This window comes from Dreissena polymorpha, chromosome 15, assembly GCF_020536995.1.
Source record: "Dreissena polymorpha isolate Duluth1 chromosome 15, UMN_Dpol_1.0, whole genome shotgun sequence".
In the NCBI taxonomy this organism is placed as follows: domain Eukaryota; kingdom Metazoa; phylum Mollusca; class Bivalvia; order Myida; family Dreissenidae; genus Dreissena; species Dreissena polymorpha.
In genome coordinates, this window is record NC_068369.1 from 26,931,827 (window position 1) to 26,953,904 (window position 22,078).

The window sequence follows — 22,078 nt, forward strand, 5'->3', positions numbered from 1 at the left end:
ACACAAATACAGGTTATATAAACGTTAATATCGTGACTTAAAGACATGTATGCGTTTTATCAGCAACACAACGAACGGTAACAGTTGTAAATACATTATTCAATCAATGATTTAAATGTGAATTGTATGTATATTTGAACGCATGAACCTCAACAATACTCACATCAATCTATCCACTCGGAAGCTTGTACATTAATTGGGCGTTGACAGTATGCAAACTTAATGTGATTGGGTAAAACATTAAAGCGGGTATATACGATTTTGTCAAATATTTATGAATTTATATACATTGTGTAAAAACTTATTATATATATATTTCAATATAAATTAAAATAAAAGTTAAGAAGAACATGTGTCGAAAAATGCGAAATAAGCCAGATATTTAATTCTGAAATTGAAAACGGCTGTACAGCCGAATTCGCCAGCATGTATACCATACATGTACGATGTGAATCTAAACTTAGTTTAACGGTTTATTTGAATTCCTGCAACGATATCTATTCATACGACACACGAACACTAACTCCGATTCTAATACAAAGACGAATGCTTTGGTTATTGTAGGAAAATATGTACGTCACAATAGGCTCGGGCGCTAATTTGTCTTTGCTGCATTTTATGAAATTCGGCTTCAATGTATAATTTTTCTTGCCTATTTTGTGTTATTGTAACATATTTTATCAATATATTACACACATATAAAAAATCGTATATACCCGCTTTAACGAAATCTGCGAACAAATAATGACATCATTGTTAAGCAATACAACTTTTTGTAAGAATGTTTTTTAAAACGTAACTCGAGCTTTTTCATTCATGATTGTTGACGGAAGCATGCACTTACGACTTTTCCGCTATAGCTAAATGGTACCTCGCTCGATAAGTCCGCAGTTATCACGGATACTGGCATTTTAAATATAAGGTTATACAAGAAGGAGAAAAACCGTATTATGGCGTGGAGGTTTTGTTTATGGAAAGAAACATTTGCCAAACTCTGAAAAACACATCAACATACTGAGAAAAGCATCAAATGTACAAGACATGACTAAAAAACACACCAAATAACAATAAAATAATGTCAATCCTGTTGAAGGTCAATGCACAGAAGTTGGTGTTTTTCCATAAATCAGATTTATGCAGCTCCAATTCGCAAACTTGGCGTACAGTTATTCACTTCAACAATTCATCCCGCATCTAACATCGTAGAAGAAGACGGCCTTATAATATTGAATGAGCAAACGTCGTGACATCAATTACCGTGATGGTAGAGGACTAGTGTGGGGCATTCTATAGGCGTAGTAATGGAAAACAACACTATTGGATATGAAAATCGCCATCTCGAACCGTTTATTTCGTCACCTCGACTGAGATCTTGATATGAACTTCGCAATCGCGTCTACCGGTTGAATATGCACTGATACATTAGGCCATCGCTGTTTTTCACTTAAAGAAAATATATAGTGTCGCAAGACATAGCATAGGTGAATAAGTATAATGGATACATTAGATACCATAGTCACAATATGGGAATATTTAAAGTCTCTATACCGCTCAAAATCAACGAAAATTTCGTTAAGTATTTCGTAAAATGAAGTTACCACCTTATCAAGCAGTGTTCCTTATAGCACTAGCCGAAATTTCAACATTAGATATGGTATGATTACATATATTTTTGTAGATACAAAATGCTCGTTTTTATTTATTTGTGGCAACAATTAATTCCCGCGAATATATCTATTCATACGACACACGAACACCATTTAAGTGTTCATGTGTCGTATAAATAGATATGCAAAACAATAATAAAAACGAGCATTATGACTTAATATTGAAAATTAAATTAAAGAAACAAAAATGCCTTTGCAGGTGATCAAATGTGTCCAGGGAAACTACACTAGTCCATGAAAGCAGACGCCCACTGACAAGCGTTCATCGTTTGGTAAGTTTTATGTTCGGACCAGTGATAGAGCCCAAAGTGAAAATTAATTTTGGTTCATAAATCGGTTAATTGTTAAGACCACAGTTTGTTAGATAGAGGAGACCATGTTTGATTCAAAGGAAGACATATTAAAGACCCGAACAGTAAAACATTTTTCCTTTTGAACACAGGATGTGACTCCGATAAAGTGGTTCGGGTTATTGGAAATCATGACTCTCTACTATTATATCAGCTTTAGCATAGACAGCAAAAACAATAGGCTAACACGTTTCATATGACTTGTTCTACAAGCAGAGTTTTATCGTTAAATTAACCAGGACCTTCTGGTGAAGACCATGGAATGTGAGTCGCTGAAATTATGCAATTAACAAACACGCTATGGACTTTTTTTCAGTTGCTGAACTTATCGCCGTACCTGAATATTCAATTGAAACAGACCCTAGAGCAACCCTTTCTTCAAATGTAAGTAGGTAAATCGGATAAAATGGTCAGTTAACTGGTAATTACGACCGTCACTTGTCAGTTTAGCCTGATTACTGACGTTGGATGTTAGGTCGTTCACAAAGAAAAGTGAGCTGTATTCGGCGATAATATAATTACGGGATTAGTATCTGATGCATTGCGCAGTTGCACTCGAACAACCACCCGTATAAGAAGAGAAACCGTAATTATTGGCAGTTTTATTAGAATTGCATTTTCCTTTGCCGGCCCCATTATCAGCCAAAGAGCTATGCACATAGATAGATCAGAGGCCCCGGTGCGATCCTGGAACAATGATTCTATCCAAGAATACTCGATGATGGCAGCTGTCAGTCTCCAGCAGAAATCCCAAGGAATTTACATGTTGTTCTACCCAGACGGTTCCTGTAAGACTTACCTTATATATAACCAAACTTATCGAAACGGCCTTATACCGAAAGCAAAAACTAAGGTAACCTCGGTTTTTCCGATTTCCGACCTATTTAAAACAAGGATATTTGTCATTTTTTTAATACAACTTAACGTTTTTTTATTGAACATGAATAAATATGACAGCTTCGGTCGATCTTCACCGCAGCTGACAATTATGCACAATACTGACCACAACTAACAATATCGGACAATACTAGATAATAAAAACTGACCCTTCTGTTGAAAGTCGGCCCAAAGAACCTCATCTAGATTTTACCTTAAAGTTTAAGTAATTTTTACTTCAACTTTTCATTTTTAACATGACTAACGAAGGTGTGCGACATTGATCGGTAATGTTGCGACATATGTCGCCTGTTGAAATAACGTTTTTACGACATAAAACGGCGATGCGACATTTAACGGCGCTACAGTCGGTTTAATCAATTGTTGCAAACCGAAAGTTATATTTATGTATTTCGCACAAGTGTTAAATTAAAATAAATAATCGAAATAAACGAATATTTCGCAAAATATTTCGTAAAATAAAGTAAACTCATAATCAGTAGTACGTAGTCACAGCAAGAATTACAACGCTAGATGTGGTATGGTAACAAAGATTTATTTTTATTTTACGAAATATTCGTTGATGAGTATTGATGTTAATTTTTAAATCCAATTAACTTCACAAGATTATGCACCGTTTGAAAACGGTTGGCTTGTTGGATTGACAGTGAGTCATTTATTTATTTATTTAGAGTAAATGCGGCCAATTTCGTGATTGATACGAGTTCAAATTCCAAAACCATCGGAAATCTAATCAAACTAAATTACTGTGTACGGAGGATGATATTTGACACTGTTACTTACTATATACTTTAATATTCACGAAAGTAACGGAAATAACTAGCAAGAGGCTAAGTTCACTGATAAATAGGGATGAAGAGTTTTATACTAGATATATAATCTCCAGCGAGCCAGTGATACGGCCGCATAGAATATCGCTGCATACATTTAAAGCAATTATTGGAGGCAATAGTATTGAAAAAAATAGAAAGTAAACATTAATCTTCAGTCAGTTCATCAGCTTACCAGTTCAAACTCCGGCATATACCGGTGCGTCTTCATAATAGTAATGCATTATCTAAAATAATGATACATGTACTACAGTCATGTAACTAACATACAATATTCAATCCCATTTTATCGTAATTTTGATGTGTAATAATGATACAGTTTAATCACAGCTTACAACCTTCGGCAAATCTAGATAACAGCAGCACATTAAGTACACGGTAATCAACAACTGGCTACTGGAGTCAAGAATTATAAGAATTGATTGGATCAATATTTACCATAACTGACAATTTCGGGCATTAATTACCGCAACTGACAATTTTGGAAAATACTGACCACAACTGATCATTTAGGACAATACTACCTAAAAACTGACCATTCTGGTGGATGTCGGCTCAAAGAACCTCGTCGTGTAATCTAGATCTAACCTTTAAGTTTTAGTCATTTTACTTTAACTATTCATGTTTAACATGACTTACAAAGGTGTGCGACATTTATCGTTTATGTTGCGACACATATCGGCAGTTGAAATGTTTGCGACATTTATCGTTGAAGTTGCGACATATATCGTCAGTAGGATTTGTGCCATGTATCGTACCTTGCGACATTTATCGTCAACGACAAATCTCGTAGCCTGCGACATATAACGGCGATGCGACATTTATCGGCGCTACACCGACTCAAACTTGTTTTAAAGAGCCTAAACTTAAAGCCATTAAGCACGGGTTATACTAAAAACGGCAAACTCAATAGCCTAAGGGTCTTAACTTCAAAATGTATGCCATATTACAATTACAATTTAATTTCACTAATAATAACACTTTGCAATGCTCAGAACTCTGAAAAACTTCTTTTAAATACAAGTTTATCATCACTACTTTCATCAGAAATCTGTAAGTAAGGTTTTTTAAAAGTTAAGTTTGATGCGTAATCAAACAATTAACTTATCACTATAAGCTGAAAGTAATCTTATTTAAGATTACATTTTATAGTGACTCCATCCTAATTAAATTTTCTATTATGATCAACAATTTAAAATATAAGTTCATTGCACAAACTGTCCAAAACACAACTCACAATATTAACATACCCGAAATACAAACTTGAGTCGTGAAGTCCAGACAATTAATGTATACTCCATTTATGAAAAGTTTATCGAGCGTGCCTGCTGATAGTTAGACAGCTTGCGTTTTACCATATTTAACTTTGAAATTATCGTTAGCGAATACCTAGCAGCGCTGTACAAGGTTGAAGAACATTTACATCTTTCTTGCCCTGGGATAAGTCAACCCATGCGAAATATGTAAGTCCTCGGACATATCCTGGTGTCCAACAAAAAATATATCTAAATCGTTGGTTCAAAATGAACACGAAACTTGAAAATGTACAAAAAAATACGGACTTGTTTCAATTTAGTTAACATGTACTTCGAAATTTTATTTCAAGTTATAATAAAACGGATTTTAGCAACCATACGAATTTAGATATTATCGTTTATTTCGTATTAATACTCGCTCTATATCTCGACTTCACCCCCTACGGAATTTCTTAGCGGGATCACACGATTACAGCCCCCACTATGAAAATTCGTAACGAGTAAAAACTAATCACTTTCTTGCTGATATTGCTAGCAAGTGAGCGGCACTTGATTTAACAAACGAAAGTAATAAAGATGATACCGTCGCGAAAAATAGATGTTTCGGCACTAACGTGCTGCCATCTTGATTGTCACATGATTAAATTGTGTCTCTGTGACAGTCACAATCTCTTGCACGACGGTTACATTACATTCACCTCTGTGATGGTCACAGAACGGACTATTTTTATTAAGGCGTCTCATTCATGTCATGATTATTCCAATGTTCATCATGAAGGTTACAGTATACTCAACAATCTCTTGCACGACGGTTACATTACATTCACTGCATTAAAGAAAACCATCTCATACCATAATATCTTATATCAGTCTTAATTAAATATTATAAAATTGATATGATTTTTTGATGTTAACAAACCCACATACATACATACGTCGAAGCAATGCCTACCGTCACTCAATAAAAAATATGTTCAATTGTTTACATTTGTGAAGTGCGTGGAATGATTCCATCTGCGTAAATGGGCAATAAAATAGTTCAAAAGAGTTGCATTAAAACTCGCAAGTTTTTGCACGACGTATCGTAAATTTAAAATTCCTATTTCATTATTTTTCGCCTCTGATCCTAAAAAATCCAAATAAAATGTACTTTGAATGCGTTTGTTCGGTTTTGCCCAGTTTCTGGGCAAAATGACATACTGAGCCTTCCGCAGAGGTGTATGTGAGAGCAAGGAACGACAACTCTGCGTCGAGATTGTGACAGTCAATGTTTGTTATATAGTATATGCAACAGTGATTTCCCAATAAGCGTGGAGTTGTGAAGGCAATACCTCTTAGTGCAAATTTATTGATTAAATGATAATACCGCGCAATAAATTCGACGTTCAAAGGATTGCAATCAAAAAGAGGTTAATGACTGACAATTAGTTTCTCGGCATTTCACTGAAGACTTTCGCGTCTGAAAAGCATTACGGCTACAAAAGCAGAAAGATGACGCTTGATTATTGTATTATAAAGACCTGATGGCATTCGATATAAAATTCGAAGAGCCTGTGAATAAATGCGTCAGTTTTCTCTTTCTATTTTTTCTATTTTCTTGAATGGACACTTTTATAAATGAGTTGACGTTAAAGATTTGTGTATAATTTGATCAAATTTTCATATAAAATCATTTACAAATAACATCAATAAACATTTATAATTGGCTGGTTAAATTATGTATTATACGGTTTTGTAGATTAGCGGCTTTATAAAGAGATAGCACAGCATAGATACAAATTTCTTTTAAATTACCTTTAAACATGTCTGAAAATGGGTCGTGGAAGTACATGTTTATGCTTACACAAAAGTAAAGCTAAGACGCCACAAAATCCTGGGGATTTCCCAATATTGCAAAAGAGATTATGCACATGACTGTTTTTCTCCAGATTGAACATGAAAGAAATTTTAAATTTTAACATCTTTAATTTTTATTATAATAATTTGGCTTGAAAGTTCGTTCTTTGAATTTGTCAAGGTAGATAACAATATTATTTAAAACCGTAATCATACGTCTATTCAGCCTGTCAATGTGTTTACTTTGGAACATACTATGATAAGAAATAAGCGGTAACATTTTAATAACGAATTTCTCTACTAGAATAACAATAGCCATGGAGTGAACTGACTAGATACGTTTAATATATATACTGCATTTATTCGGACATACTTAGCTCCACCGACATATACATAACTGTATATTATATAACATATCAAGACATTCAACATGTTCCGTATAGTGTACGTGTTAAGGTGTTTTCGGGCTTTGTTTGTAAGATTGCGTGTTATGATTTTGTTAGTTGTTTAGCTTGTTATTATCTGCTTAAAAATCGTGCCAAGAACAAACGATAAATAAAGAAATCAAAATAAACACTTGACCCATTTATGCCTAGCGTCTAGAAAAAAAGCATTGGCCAACGGCGTAGACCCAGAAGAGACGCCGCATGCTGCGGCGTCTCATCTGGGTCTGCGCTGTTTGCTTAAAGGAATTTCTGTAAGAAATATGTTAAATATAGAAATTAATGTACTATACATCCCTAATTTTGGAAATAAATTGATCCAATTTAGAAGGATGGGAGAGTCCACTAGGCATAAATGGGTTAACCATATTCGTGTTAGACATAAAACCGAATCAAAGGGATTGACTGCACCTCATTACTTGCAATCCAACAAATTGATAAATGACTAAGACAACGTATACATGTAGCCAAGATTGTATGACACTAATAAGACTTCAGTATTGCACAAAAATACATTGAAAACTATTTACATATTGTATCACTTCATTTATGTTGAATGTCTTGGAAGAGTGGTTAAAAATGTCGAAAGCGCCACGTACAACGACGCAGGACACACACTTCTAGAAATCACTTCTGCGCCTGAGAATGGATCGTGCTGAGCCAATATCTAATAATGACAAATTTCTCGCATCCGAAACACCGCGATGTCGGCGACAGCACGTATAACAGAACAGCCGTTGAAACTGGCACCAGAAAATCGTGTTAAATATACAGTAAATTATAAAATTCACAGCGGAATTGATCAAAAGTAAAAGGTCAGTAATTTCACGAATTCCTCTCGCAAGAAAGTTTTCTTCAGAATAGCCTAGACCAAAAAATGTGGACATTATTGTATCCGGAGTGATGCAGAGCAAAAATACGATAATTACCACCACCAACATTGTGGTAATTTTGTGTTTCTTGGGTGCTTTTGCACGGAAAATACGACATCGCCGTAGTCCGTATATAATGCAAGTATTTAAAACTATCAAAATCACCAGCGGAATTATAGAACGCATTAAATTCTGAAACCACGTGTATATTTCAGTAAACATTTGGTTTTTCCACAGCTCTGTTACTATAACGTCATATTGATACGACCCGGTTTTGTTGTTTAGTCGGTGTATGGTACGATATCGCATTGCGTACGGTATGGCTAATATTGCCATGATGATAAAAACAGACGTAGAGATGATCCTTGCTTTATGAATGTTGCAGAAGAATTTCACTTTTGTTGGATGGCAAACATACACATATCGTTCCACGGCCACCGATACGATAAGCCACGCCGATATACACAAGGATGCGTTGAACACGTAGTGGGCATAAGGGTACAGAAATCCATATGCCTTATTTCCTGTTGGCGTGTCTATTTGAAATAATAATATCACAGTAAAGTATAGGAAGTCACAGAGTAACTTTATCAAATCCGACACTGCCAATGCAAATAAATAAGTGTTCGTTGATGATCGCATTTGACGCTGAGACATAACGATGATAGACATAATGTTGCCGGTAATTCCAAATACACAGACGATCGGATAGAACACGAGTCCAGTGATGAATCGCGCTCGTAGGTAGAATGTTTCGTACTGATCGTACGAGTTAGAATTCTGGGCTTCTGGTATCTGCTTGAAATGAAAGCGCGAAGCATTGCCCATGTCCGTTTCGAAGATGGGGTCCATAGAAATTAAGGCAGTGTTGTCGACAGTCATTTGAGTGACCTGAAATGTTAATAAGAACATGGTGGCATATGCATTTCTGTGCACACAATTGTTAATACGGATTGTTATTTGTTTGATATTTGTTGACCTATGTTATAACGGTCTTTATTTGTTTTATATGTGTTGACCTATGTTATAACGGTCTTTTATTTGTTTGATATGCGTTGCCATAATGATAAAGTTATTTTATTATCCCCGCCGAAATTTCGGAAGGGGATATAGTTATAGTCTCCGTCCGTCCGGCCGTCCGTCCTTCCGTCCGAAACTTTGTCCAGAGCATAACTCCAAATCTCTTCAATGGATTTACTTTAAACTTAGAATATAAACAGATGACACCTAGGAGAAGTGCAGTGACCATAACTCATTACCTTAACCCATTCATGCCTAGCGTCCTGAAAAAAGGACATTGCAAACAGCGTAGACTCAGATGAGACGCCGCATAATGCGGCGTCTCATCTGGATCTGCGCTGTTTGCTTAAAGGAATTCCTGTAAGAAATATTCTAAAAATAGAAAAAAAATATACCAGACATCCCTAATTTTGGAAATAACTTGATCCAATTTAGAAGGATGGGAGAGTCCACTAGACATAAATGGGTTAATTTTTGAATTAGCTCCCTGTGTATAAAGTAAATATCTGTCCGGATTATAATTCTAAATCTACTGAAGGGATTTACTTGAAACTTCAAATAAATACAGATGGAAAGTAGGAAAAGTGCAGTGACTAAAAACCATAACTCTATCTACCTTAGTTTTTTAATGATCTACCTTTAATTTCAAAGTAAATTTTTGTCCGGAGCATAACTCTAAATTTACTGAAGGGATTTACTTGAAACTTCAAATTAAACAGATGGTAACTAGGAGAAGTGCAGTGAACATAAACCATAACTCTATTGGCCGTAGTTTTTGAATTATCTTCCTATATTTAATTTCATAGTAAATTTGTATCCGTTTTGTTTGGAGCATAACTCTAAATCTACTGAATGGATTAACTTGAAACTTCAAATATGAACAGATGACAACTAGGACGAGTTCAGTGACCAAATACCATAACTCTATCTACCTTAGTTTTTAAAGTCTCGATAACGCTCAAAATCAACGAAAATTTCGTAAAATAAAGTTAACACCTTACTGATCAGTGTTCCTTATAGCAATAGCTAAAATTTGAACGCTAGATGTGGTATGATTTCATAGATTTTTGGCTATTGCTATCAGGAACACTGATTGTTAAGGTGTTAACTTTATTTTACGAAATACTGTACGCAATTTTCTTTGATTTTGAGCGTTATAGAGATTAAAGTAACATTACTACTCAAAATCAACGACAATTTCGTACAATTGTTCGTAAAATAAACTTAACCAATTAAAAATCAGTGTTCCTTATGGCAATTGCCGAAATTTCAACGCCTGATGTGGTCTGGTAAAATAGATGTTTGTAGATACAAAATGCTTGTTTTTATTATTGTTTTGCATATATTCATACGACACATGAACACTAAAATGGAAATGGTGTTTGTGTGTCGTATGAATAGATATATTCGCGGGAATTAGGTGTGGCCACAAATAAATAAAAACGAGCATTTTGTATTTACAAAAATCTATGTAATCATACCACATCTAGCGTTGAAATTTTGGCTATTGCTATAAGGAACACTGATCAGTAAGGTGTTAACTTTATTTTACGAAATACTTTACGAAATTTTCGTTGATTTTGAGCGTAATAGAGACTTTATTATTATTATTAGTAGTAGTAGTAGTAGTAGTAGAAGAAGTATTATTAGTAGTAGTATCATAATTATCATTATTATTTCAATATTCATTACACATACATGTACATTTATATTATTGATTCACAATATACAAGCAATATTAATTATGCTAATACTAATTATTATTATTTTAAATATACATTAAAAATAGGTGAACAAACTTACATTTTCCGAAAATCCGCACGGTGAACAAAGAGTGCACATGAATCCAGTTTAAAATGATCAAATTGTTTCCATCATTGTTTTTTTGACAATATACCGGTAAGTCACTTAATTTAACTCATGTTTTTGGCGATAAATTTCTCAATATTTTACAGACGTTAGAGAAACTATCGACAGGAATCCTCTTTATCATAATAAGTCTGCTGGACTGTCAGGAGTCAGTGTTTGGAAGAATCAACTCGCGGCAGCTTCTCTATTCCAATACCGATGCCAACTAGAATAGCTTTAACAAGAACTGCATGAACTGTTCAGTTTTCTGAATATCGAACATAACAAATAAAAGTAAAAGTGCAACACATTATTAAATATATCATATTTAAGTGGTTTATCACGTTTATACTAACCATATGTTACTGCATTGTTTTATAAATAGTATATAATGTTAGGTTTCGCAAAAGTGTGAAATATAACAGATTTTATTAAAAACTGTGCGCTTTTAAAAAATAAATTTGATATCTGTTATGACTAACAGTTTTTAATGTGTGATACTTTGGATAAAAAAAGGCACAAACAAACTTCAATTACTTAAAAAAGCATTACAAGTTTCGATGCAGTTATACTTTTTAATACGACTTTTCATTTAATTAAATTATTACCTATTATAAACCATGTTGATAAACGTTACTGGATAACCAAAAAAGCACACACTTTTATTTAACGTTTTTAATTACTGGATTTATATTAGAAGTTGTATCCATTATTTAACTCAACTTACTTTAACGTCACTCAAATGAATGACGGTAAATGCATGTTATACGAACACACCATACCATTTCGAGAACTGATGAGTACTAACCATATCTACTAACATTCGCTCTGAGAAAACGAGGTTTAATGCATAACTGTAAAATAAACGTTAAAAACGGACCCTTACGCAAAAAAAATAAACCTCGTTCGTGAAAACACATATAAACACATACGCCGATACACTAAACCCCGTTTTTACAGAACGATACTAAGTGACCCCGTTTTTACAGAACGATACTAAGTGATATATTGCGAATAGGTTAATATAAAAAAATCGTTTGTGGAATTGAAAGACGTAAGCATATGAGTTGTACGGTATTAATATGAGTTGTGTTCTGAGAAAACTGGGCATAATGCATGTGCGTTAAGTGTCGTCCCAGATTAGCCTATGCAGTCCGCACAGGCTTATCAGGGACGACACTTTCCGCTTGTATGACATGTTTCGTTTAAATGAAAAATCCAAAAATCCAATTAAGGCGGAAAGTGTCGTCCCTGATTAGCCTGTGCGGACTGCACAGGCTAATCTGGGATGACACTTTACGCACATGCATTATGCCCCGTTTTCTCAGAACACGACTTATTACATCTTAAACAAGTTTAATCGTTGCCGTGTATCACTTGTAATAAAACAAACATCCTTTCTGGCTAACAGTTTACAGTAAATCGATTGCGGTATGCAACTTTAGTCTAGTATACCTGACTCAGTCACATAAACTATCAATTTGTTCACTGAATAAATTACTGATTGGCCGCAACTCGTCAATAAATATTACTATTTCTTATATTGTATTTATCACGTCTTGTCAAAATTTTGAAATAATAATGTTTAAACTACTCTGTTAAATGTTATTTGATATAAGGGAGTTGAAAATGGATGCATCAATTAATTTGATGATTGGGTTGTTTCCCTTGTCGAGGATGTGTAATAAATGAATACAAAAACTATGGACAATACGATAGAGAATCTTTGGTAAATGACACAACTGTGTATATTGGTTTAACCTTATTATTTCAGCTCGCTTGTATCGAAGGCTCATTCGAAACCAGTACTTGGCTTCTATTGGGGTGATCTAATGAGCGATGTCATACCCAGTGGGCATCAAACGTTTTGCGAGCGTTTCTGCAACGTAATATTAAAGGGGCCTTTTCACAGATTTTGGCAATTTTTTAACTTATTCATTAAATGCTTTATATTGATAAATGTAAACATTGGATCGTAAAAGCTCCAGTAAAAAATCAAGAAAAAAATTTAAAAAAAGGAAAAGAACATTGCCCGAAGCAGGTTTCGAACCAGTGACCCCTGGAGTCCTGCCAGAGTCCTAAAGTAAAAACGCTTTAGCCTACTGAGCTATTCCGCCGAGTACACATTCGTGATGTATTTTATACCTTATATAAGCAATCTTCGTAGTTTCAAAAAAGTTAACGACAAAAACAGAACTCTCCAAATTATTCAATCGTTTCGCGTTGCAACGCTTTATAATTTTTAGGTTTTAAAATCGTCAAAAGATGCATATAATGGCTATATTAGAGCATGGTTAATGTTCAGTATTACTGTTTCCTCACAAATATCATAACTAAAACGAAAACTTACGAATCTGAAACAACTTTTTTCAATTTTGTCAATTTACCAAAGCGTGAAAAGATCCCTTTAAGGTCGCAACGTCGGCAACCATTACCGAACGTTGCCACAACGTTGCATACAAAACAGTACGCGGACGTTTCATCAAACGTTGCAGTTTGGTTGTCACAATGGTGTATATGAAAGTTTTCCCGACGTTTTTTTTCCAACGTTGCTGCAACGTTGTATTTAGGCTGTATTCAAACGTTGCAGTTTGGTTGTCACAATGGTGTATATGAAAGTTTTCCTGACGTTTTTTTTCCAACGTTGCTGCAACGTTGTATTTAGGTTGCATTCAAACGTTACAGTTTGGTTGTCACAATGGTGTATATGAAAGTTTTTCCGACGTTTTTTTCCAACGTTGCTGCAACGTTGTATTTAGGTTACATTCAAACGTTGCAGTTTGGTTGTCACAATGATGTATATGAAAGTTTTCCCGACGTTTTTTTTCTAACGTTGCTGCAACATTGTATTTAGGTTGCATTCAAATGTAGTATTTTTAATTCTTTTTTTTTAAATAATATAAAACTAAAAACTATTTACTGCCAACCGCATTTTCGAGTATAATCGGCAGATATGCACACAGTCGAGTCCGTATCCTAGAAAGAAAACTACTTGGTGTCTATACAGGGGATAATGAAACGCTCCCCGAGTAGGAGTCGTACTTTATAATAATACAGTTCATGCATAGCATCAATGAAAATATGATTTCTTGTAAATTTTAGAAATTCAATTTTTTTAATTTTATAAGTCAGTTGCTTTAACTCAAAGATGCTAAAGATGAACTTAAACTCAAAATCGCCGGATAAAATATATTGTTTAAGTTGAGTTATGCATAAACAAGTTAGAATCTAGTTTCAAAGTTTCAACCAAAAATTTTTGTCAACATTTTTGTCTGAAACTTTCATCAAGCGCCGTGGTGTAGTGGATGTAGTGGATGTAGTGGATGAGGTGTCCGCCTACGCTTCGGACTTGGATGGTTCGATTCCCACGCGGGGAGTAATTTTTTATATATATTTATGCGACCTAAATACAACGTTTGGAAAAAACGTCTGGAAAACTTTCATATACACCATTAGTACAACCAAGCTGCAACGTTTGACTGCAACTTAATACAACGTTGCAGCAACGTTTGGGTGCCCACTGGGCAGTTGGAACCCGTTACCTCCTGATCGCATGGCCGACACATTATCCACTACTTATCCACTACGCCAAGGCGAACTATGGTGAATGCATAAATACTAAACACAATAAGAATGGTTTGTGTATTGTCTTTCTTACTGTACCGACAATCATCGAAACAACCATTTAAGTAGAACGGACGTTACACATAAATTGATAAAATTGAAAATGTTGGCAAAATATCTTTTATCACATGCTATACCCTGTTTCCCATGTAATAGGAATATTCCACTACGACCCGATTCCACACGATTTATCCCGATTTCCAATATTTTGAGGTCTGGACATTCGTAACTCAATCGGCGAAGGTCCTAACTCATTCGTAGCTAGTCGCGGGCGAATCGTGAGCTCCAAAAAAAATCTCGGCCAGTTTTTAAACTTGTTTAAAATTTGACCAAGACCTCCAAGACTGAATTTAATCGCAGTTGACTCGTAACAGTGTCGTAGTGCGTTCTTGGGCGTCGTAATGGAATCTTGGGTAATTCGTGACTCAATCGGGGAATCGGTGATCAAGTGATCTGTCTACGAATCATTTACGACTTTGTCAAGACTCTCAAGAGTTCACCCCGATTGAGTTGCGAGCCCGCTAAGATTCTCGTGATTTAGTTACGAAACAGTTACGATTTTGTAAAGAATGATAAAGAAATAATATTTTTCCATCGTGTTTTGGTGTCGAATAACCTACAGTAAGGAGTATAGATGCGTAGGAATTAAATCACGAATGCGGAGCACGAGTGCTTTGATAACACGAATCTATACTCCTTACTGTGGGTTATTTGACAACAAGCCATCATAGAAAAATATTATTTCTATTCTTACACGATTCTGATTGATTTGCTTCAAGCTTTTGGACGTGAACTATATTTTCCAATACTCCGCCCTTCTTAAGTACAAAGTTCACTATTTAGTGACGTCATTGAATTGTACACACATTTGACGTCGTTTTCATTCATAAATATTTTGCAAATAACGTCACTTTCATTGATAACAACTCTCATAGAAACTGAATGACGTCACATGTGACATGCTATAAATGTTTTCTTAATTACGTTTCTTAACAAACAAATTCTTAGCAGGCGTGGTCATGCCACTTATCACCAAATATACAATTTGTTGTTTCATTACATTTATATACGTGCTACATTTTTTACATTTCTTTAAGAGCGGGATTTAAGCACGTGCATTTTACTGCAATATTTTATTTATTTATTCGGAAATCTTTTCGAAACATTAAGCTCCGCCCATAATTTATTGCAGAATAACCCACACTTTATTTCCTTCTTTGTCTATAGAAAACAAGTCGCGTGCCGTGTTAGAATCAATATCAGTAGATATTGGCGCCGAATTGATGGGTGCGTTTGGTGAGGTCCTAGCTTAGTCGTGACCGATCTGCATCGTTCGTAGTACAGTCGCAGTAGATTCTTACACATCGAAGCGAAGTCGCGACCCTATTCGCAAGATTCAACCAAACCCCACGATTCGTCGTAACTCAATCGTACCACTGTCGTAACTGAATCGCAGACTGTCACGGGTCTTCCAGATTCAATAAATGTGAGAAATCGTAGCGAATCGTGGGCTTGTTTTCGTATTGGAATAGGGCCATAATACAACCATTTCATATTTTTATATTACACATGTGTAATACAACATTTTTAAGCGTTTTCATTGACTTAGTTTTCGTTTATTGACCAATCGCATTTTGTTATTTTGCTGACGTCACGAAATGTAAACAGCATTCGGGATTTATCATTATGTTTGCGTTAATAATTATTTAATTTGCTTATTTAAAAGCATGTGATAAAAAGATCCGACACTCGTCCAGGAAATTCGTTAGTAAGCTCGCCAAAGGCTCGCTTACTAACAAAATTCCTGAACCAGTTTAATAAAATATGGTATGATATGACATCTCGTGCCAGATCCTATGTTTATCACATGCCATACCCTGTTTCCCATGTAATATAACCATTGCATCTATTTATTTACATTTATCTCGAAGCTTTTCCTAGCCGTTTTAAGAATTATAACAAGACAATTACTCCACATACAAAGGCACTAATTGTTATAATAGTTGGATGTTATCATATAAAAAGTATTTTTACAACATGCAAGACATGTATTAAAGTGTATTATGTTACATGCCTCATCTTGACTAATAATATCGGTAAATGACGTAAGTGTGCGTACAATGTTGCAAACACAATGCAAAGTCTTCATTAGCGCTTCTGGGACGACAATTAAGCTCTTAAATAATTCGAAGCTTAGTAGAAGTCTACAATTAACGAAAATCCAGTTAATGCAGACAGTGTCGTCCATCAGGCCAAATTCTCCCTATAATTAATGCACTCGTTATATTGCGAAATGAACAAAAACATTTGCATAAAGCCTTGAATGTGTTACAAAAAATATTGTTTCCATACGTTCCAACGATCTATGAACCAGCATTGTTTTCAAATCAAAATAACTGATCCATATGTCGCCAAAAGGCATACCTGCGTTAAATATTTATTACTTCTAATGTAGGTTAATTACAGCAACATGTGTCTTGAATGACTTTCTAAACTACGGAAACGTATATGGTACACCCAAATAATGTGGTCATGCCGGAATAATCTATATCGACTTACTGTGAAATAACATGGTATGTCGACATAGTTTTGTAGCTTTTCCCACCTTAATTTTACTCGTCATAACGACATTAAGTTGAAGTCTCGACGTAAATGTTTCCGGCTTTTCCCGAAAATATATGTTGTCGACATGATCTAAGTCGACAAATCTACATTACTTTGGGCGTCATTCTCTTGTGAAAATGACTTGCCATCAAAGTTTTAGTTGACACGATGGGTTATTTTTTACGCCATGACACCTTTTTCAATATCATGTCGTTGTAGAATTTTGACATCATCACATTATTGCAACATTGGTTCATGACTTCCGGCGTCGAACAAATTTTTAGTTTCTGGTATATTTTTTTGAAACACGGAAGACCTCAAACAGTCCATTTTTACAGCAGGAATGCTTGGTATAAAGGTAAAAATAACATACACTGTTTGCAAACAATAAATAGTAATGTGTTCGTTGGGTTTTATGAGCATTTAGAGAGCTTAAATCTCGATTGATTCATTTAGATATGTTTCTTTAACTAATACTTGCAAAACGTGTGTTTCACGACCCACAACTTTTTATATTGCAGATTTGTGTCTTAGTGGCACTGATATATGTTGACTCATCGTTAGCTGTACTTTCAAATCAAGGAAGGGTTGTTTGGATTTCGCGTTATCACAAACAGGGCTATACGCGTCTGGATATATGTGGATGCTTGCTTTTCCTACACAACGCTGCTCTTACTTTGAGCCAACTGAAACGGATACTGCGAAGTTTAGGGCTAAAAAGACGCAACGCGTCGTCTCCTCTTCCAGACGTTATACGAGCGATTCGTTCAGTATATAAGAGAGGGATGGCTGTATGTGGTTATAAAACTATATGGAAACTGGCCAAGACAACCACAAATGTCAAAGAAACCCAAGACACAACAAGGTGTGTATTGAAGGTAATTGATCCTGAGGGTGTTGCTCTCAGGTCTGCACATCGCCTGCGACGCAGAGTCTATACCAATAAAGGTCCTAATTTTACTATACACATTGATGGGTATGATAAGCTAAAGCCTTTTCGAATTGCTATACACGGGGCGGTGGATGGATTTTCCGGATGCATATTATGGCTGGAGGCATGTTATTCGAATAATGACCCTCGAATTATAACGGGCTTCTTTGTTAACTTTGTGAAACGGATTCGTTGCCTTCCACGTTTGGTTCGTTGCGATGCAGGGACAGAAAACGTGTGGGTACGGGCTATGCAGATAGCGTTTAGGTTTAATGACAGAGATAACATGTCTGGAATGAACAGTTACATGACTGGGAGATCCACTGGTTATCAAAGAATTGAACGTTTTTGGGTAAATTTAAGAGTCAGTTTTACTGTGTTTTGGATGAACTATTTTAAGGATATGGTAGACAGCGGCTTGCTTCGGATTGATGATCCTGTGCATTTAGAATGCTTGGGATTCCATCTATGGAATTCTCATCGGATTCGGCAACAAAGACATGTGGAAGCACCAAATGGGATACCGATAGTTATGTACTACCAGCCTGAGGCGTATGGAACCCGAGATTTTTCATTTCGGCTTCCTTACGAATTGGAAACCATTGATCGTATTCAAGAGAGATACTTTGTAAAGAAACCACAGTTTGGATGTAAAGATGACTTCATACCCGTTCTAGAACATGTGTGTGAAATGCAGCGAAAGCAACTGCCAATTCCTGAATCGATTGAAAGTGCGACTTCTTTGTTCTTGGCCTTGACTGAAATATTGGATGGTTACTAATTACATATGCAAAATTATATGTGCTTAAAAAAGTGGTTATATTATGCAAATTTAATCGTTAAGTTAGATTAGTTCAAGTTAATTTCGTTTCGAGTTTTATTTACAATGTGTCGATAAGCAACACAAAATTCATACTCTTGTTATTGGAATTGATCATGAAGTAGTTAAACGTTGTTTGTTTTTTTTACTAAAATAAATTCACTCATATTGTTGTACACATTTACAGACATTGCAAACTTGGCAAAAACAGATTAATCGTGTTCATCATTTCATTGTTAGATTGCAAAAGAATGAATGAAACGTCACTAATTGTTTGAAAACATGGCGGTCATTTAGTTATGAAATCCTCGTAAATTGTGGAATGTTCCTTTCAAAATATGTTTTTTTTTCAAAAGATTTATTAACATTTAATTTCAAACTTCAATATATTAATCGAAACGACTGTTGCAAATCTTATATTCGATATTAACACGGGCGCAAATATATGATACGTTTATTTTGTATTTTCTTACTTGATTTGCTGTTCCTGAAACTCTAGTGTATATAGTACATGTTTGAAACAAATGTTCATACTGCAAATCGATCTTTATTTTTTTTAATGGTCAAATAATTCGTTTTTGAGGAAATGGAAAATTATGCAAATGTGACACAAAATTGGGCTATTTGTATATCAATTTTAGAGCTAGTTTATGTGATCGGTCTTTCTTCGTCGTCCGTCAAAATTTTCACTAAAGCGAAATCACCTACTCAGCTGTGTCAATAATACCAAAACATGAACAGTCTTCAAAGCTAGTAAGGTTGTAGTTTGCTTTTATTTCCATATTATGTCCACATCGCACATTATTTATCAAAATATTTTCAAAAATTTGTTTACGAGCCGGTATAGTTTTATATGAGTTGTGATACACGTACCCTTTGACTAGATCGGTCTATGGTCTGACCCTATATATATAATCAACTTCAACAAAAATAAAATGCCATTAAAGTTGAGTATATACTCAACCGGATTATTAATGTGTTATTGAAAGCGAATTATGCATTTAATCGCCAATTATACGTGCAGTCATCATTGTAAAACGACAAAAATGAACGGCGATTTTAAAAGTAACGCTTGACTTTAATGGCATTTTATTTTTGTTGCAGTTGATTACACAATTACAAGTGCCCTATGTTTCACTAGCGTACATTATTCTGATTGGCTATATAGAGAATACTAGGTTAGCGTTGAATACAGAGAAGTTTATGTTGCGAGGTTTAGAACGCCGGGAGCGCGAGCCTTGGCGAGCGCTTTCGGTGTTCGAGCCGAGCAACATAAACGTCTCTGTATTCAACGCTTATCCTAGTATTCTATTTATCCCATTTGATTTTTTCAACGTGACATTTAACATAACTAGATCTAATAACCTTAGCCTAACAATTATTTAAATTAATTCATAAAAATCGCTTAAAATCTAACGAATGTAACCATGCGTAGTGATATAAATGTATTTGTTCTGGTACGCAAAATAGTCTTTAAAAAATTCACACTAACCATCTTATACTTTACACAGCTCTATGCTCAACGTGAATTAAATCGGATAGCAAATATTGCAGATTATTTATGAATTGTGCGATATTTGTATGGCTAATTGTACATTATTAAAGGGATCTTTTCACGCTTTGGTAAATTGACAAAATTGAAAAAAGTTGTTTCAGATTCGTAAGTTTTCGTTTTAGTTATGATATTTGTGAGGAAACAGTAATACTGAATATTAACCATGCTCTAATATAGCCATTATATGCATCTTTTGACGATTTTAAAACCTAAAAATTATAAAGCGTTGCAACGCGAAACGATTGAATAATTTGGAGAGTTCTGTTTTTGTCGTTAAATTTTGTGAAACTACGAAGATTGCTTATATAAGGTATAAAATACGTCAAGTATGTGTACTCGGCGGAATAGCTCAGTAGGCTAAAGCGTTTTTACTTCAGGACTCTGGCAGGACTCCAGGGGTCACTGGTTCGAAACCTGCTCCGGGCAATGTTCTTTTCCTTTTTTAATGTTTTTCTTGATTTTTTACTGGAGCTTTTACGATCCAATGTTTACATTTATCAATATAAAGCATTTAATGAATAAGTTAAAAAAATGCCAAAATCTGTGAAAAGGCCCCTTTAAATGTCAAAAGTATATGCATGTATTATAAACAATGCACATTACACGAAATAAGGAAAATGTGATTAATTGACAATTCAAATACCGTATGTCGATATACAGTACATGTACATGTGAAATAAGTCGCGTTTGTAATAAATCGTCATTTTTGGGGGGAAAATGACGCAATAAGTGTCATTTTATGACGCCATCAATCAGCTGATTCATTATACGGATGGCAAAAAATATGTCATATGACTAGATTTAAAGGTTGAAGGTCGTATAATTTTGAAGCAAAAGTTTTCTCGACTTTATTAATTATGAAAAATCATTCAGTTGTAAAGTAAAAAGTAGTCCGTGTACGTGACAGGGCACGTGACAGGGCACGTGACAGGACAGGGCACGTGACAGGTATATCCCACAGTGTTGAATACAGGCTAGTATATTCCATAAGGTGTTATACCGTCAATGTCGCGTTGAAAATGGGATAAAGTATATCATTTGACTGGGCTTTAATATTCAATGAAGCGAGTTGCCTCCACGAAGCGCACGAGGAAATCAAACGTGGGACTACTTGGATTAATTATGCCATGTGCGACATGTACACAGTCGAAACTGCGTATCGGAAAAGGAGGCGCTTACTAAATTCATGCACGAATAAATCCCAAATTATATTGTCTTTTAGCCAAACCATTGAAAACATATGCACATGCAGAATGATATTGTAATTACATGTATAAGAATTGAAACGCTCTTTTCTTCGCTTCATCGATGTAAGTAGGTTAGTTTTGGTATTTAATTCGGCTTTATGCAAATTAGTTCCTCACAAAAAAACATGCACATTTTCAACTAGAGACAACTTAACATCTTACATTTAAAAGACCGAAAACCGCGTTCAAGATAAAACGTCAATAGCTGCAGTGAAGTATCAAGCAGATACTATAATGGTGAGCATTAAAATTCGATTCAATAAAAACTTTATTCAGAT

General features: G+C 35.0%; 1 protein-coding gene across 1 annotated transcript; it reads right to left on the reverse strand.

Annotated features, from left to right (window-relative positions):
- Positions 1-7,899: 7,899 nt before the first annotated feature.
- On the reverse strand, positions 7,900-9,034 carry LOC127859631 (probable G-protein coupled receptor 139). The gene has a single exon (XM_052397136.1). The coding sequence runs from the start codon at positions 9,031-9,033 to the stop codon at positions 7,900-7,902; it is 1,134 nt and encodes a 377-aa protein (XP_052253096.1). The 5' UTR covers position 9,034.
- Between the last annotated feature and the right edge of the window lie 13,044 nt (positions 9,035-22,078).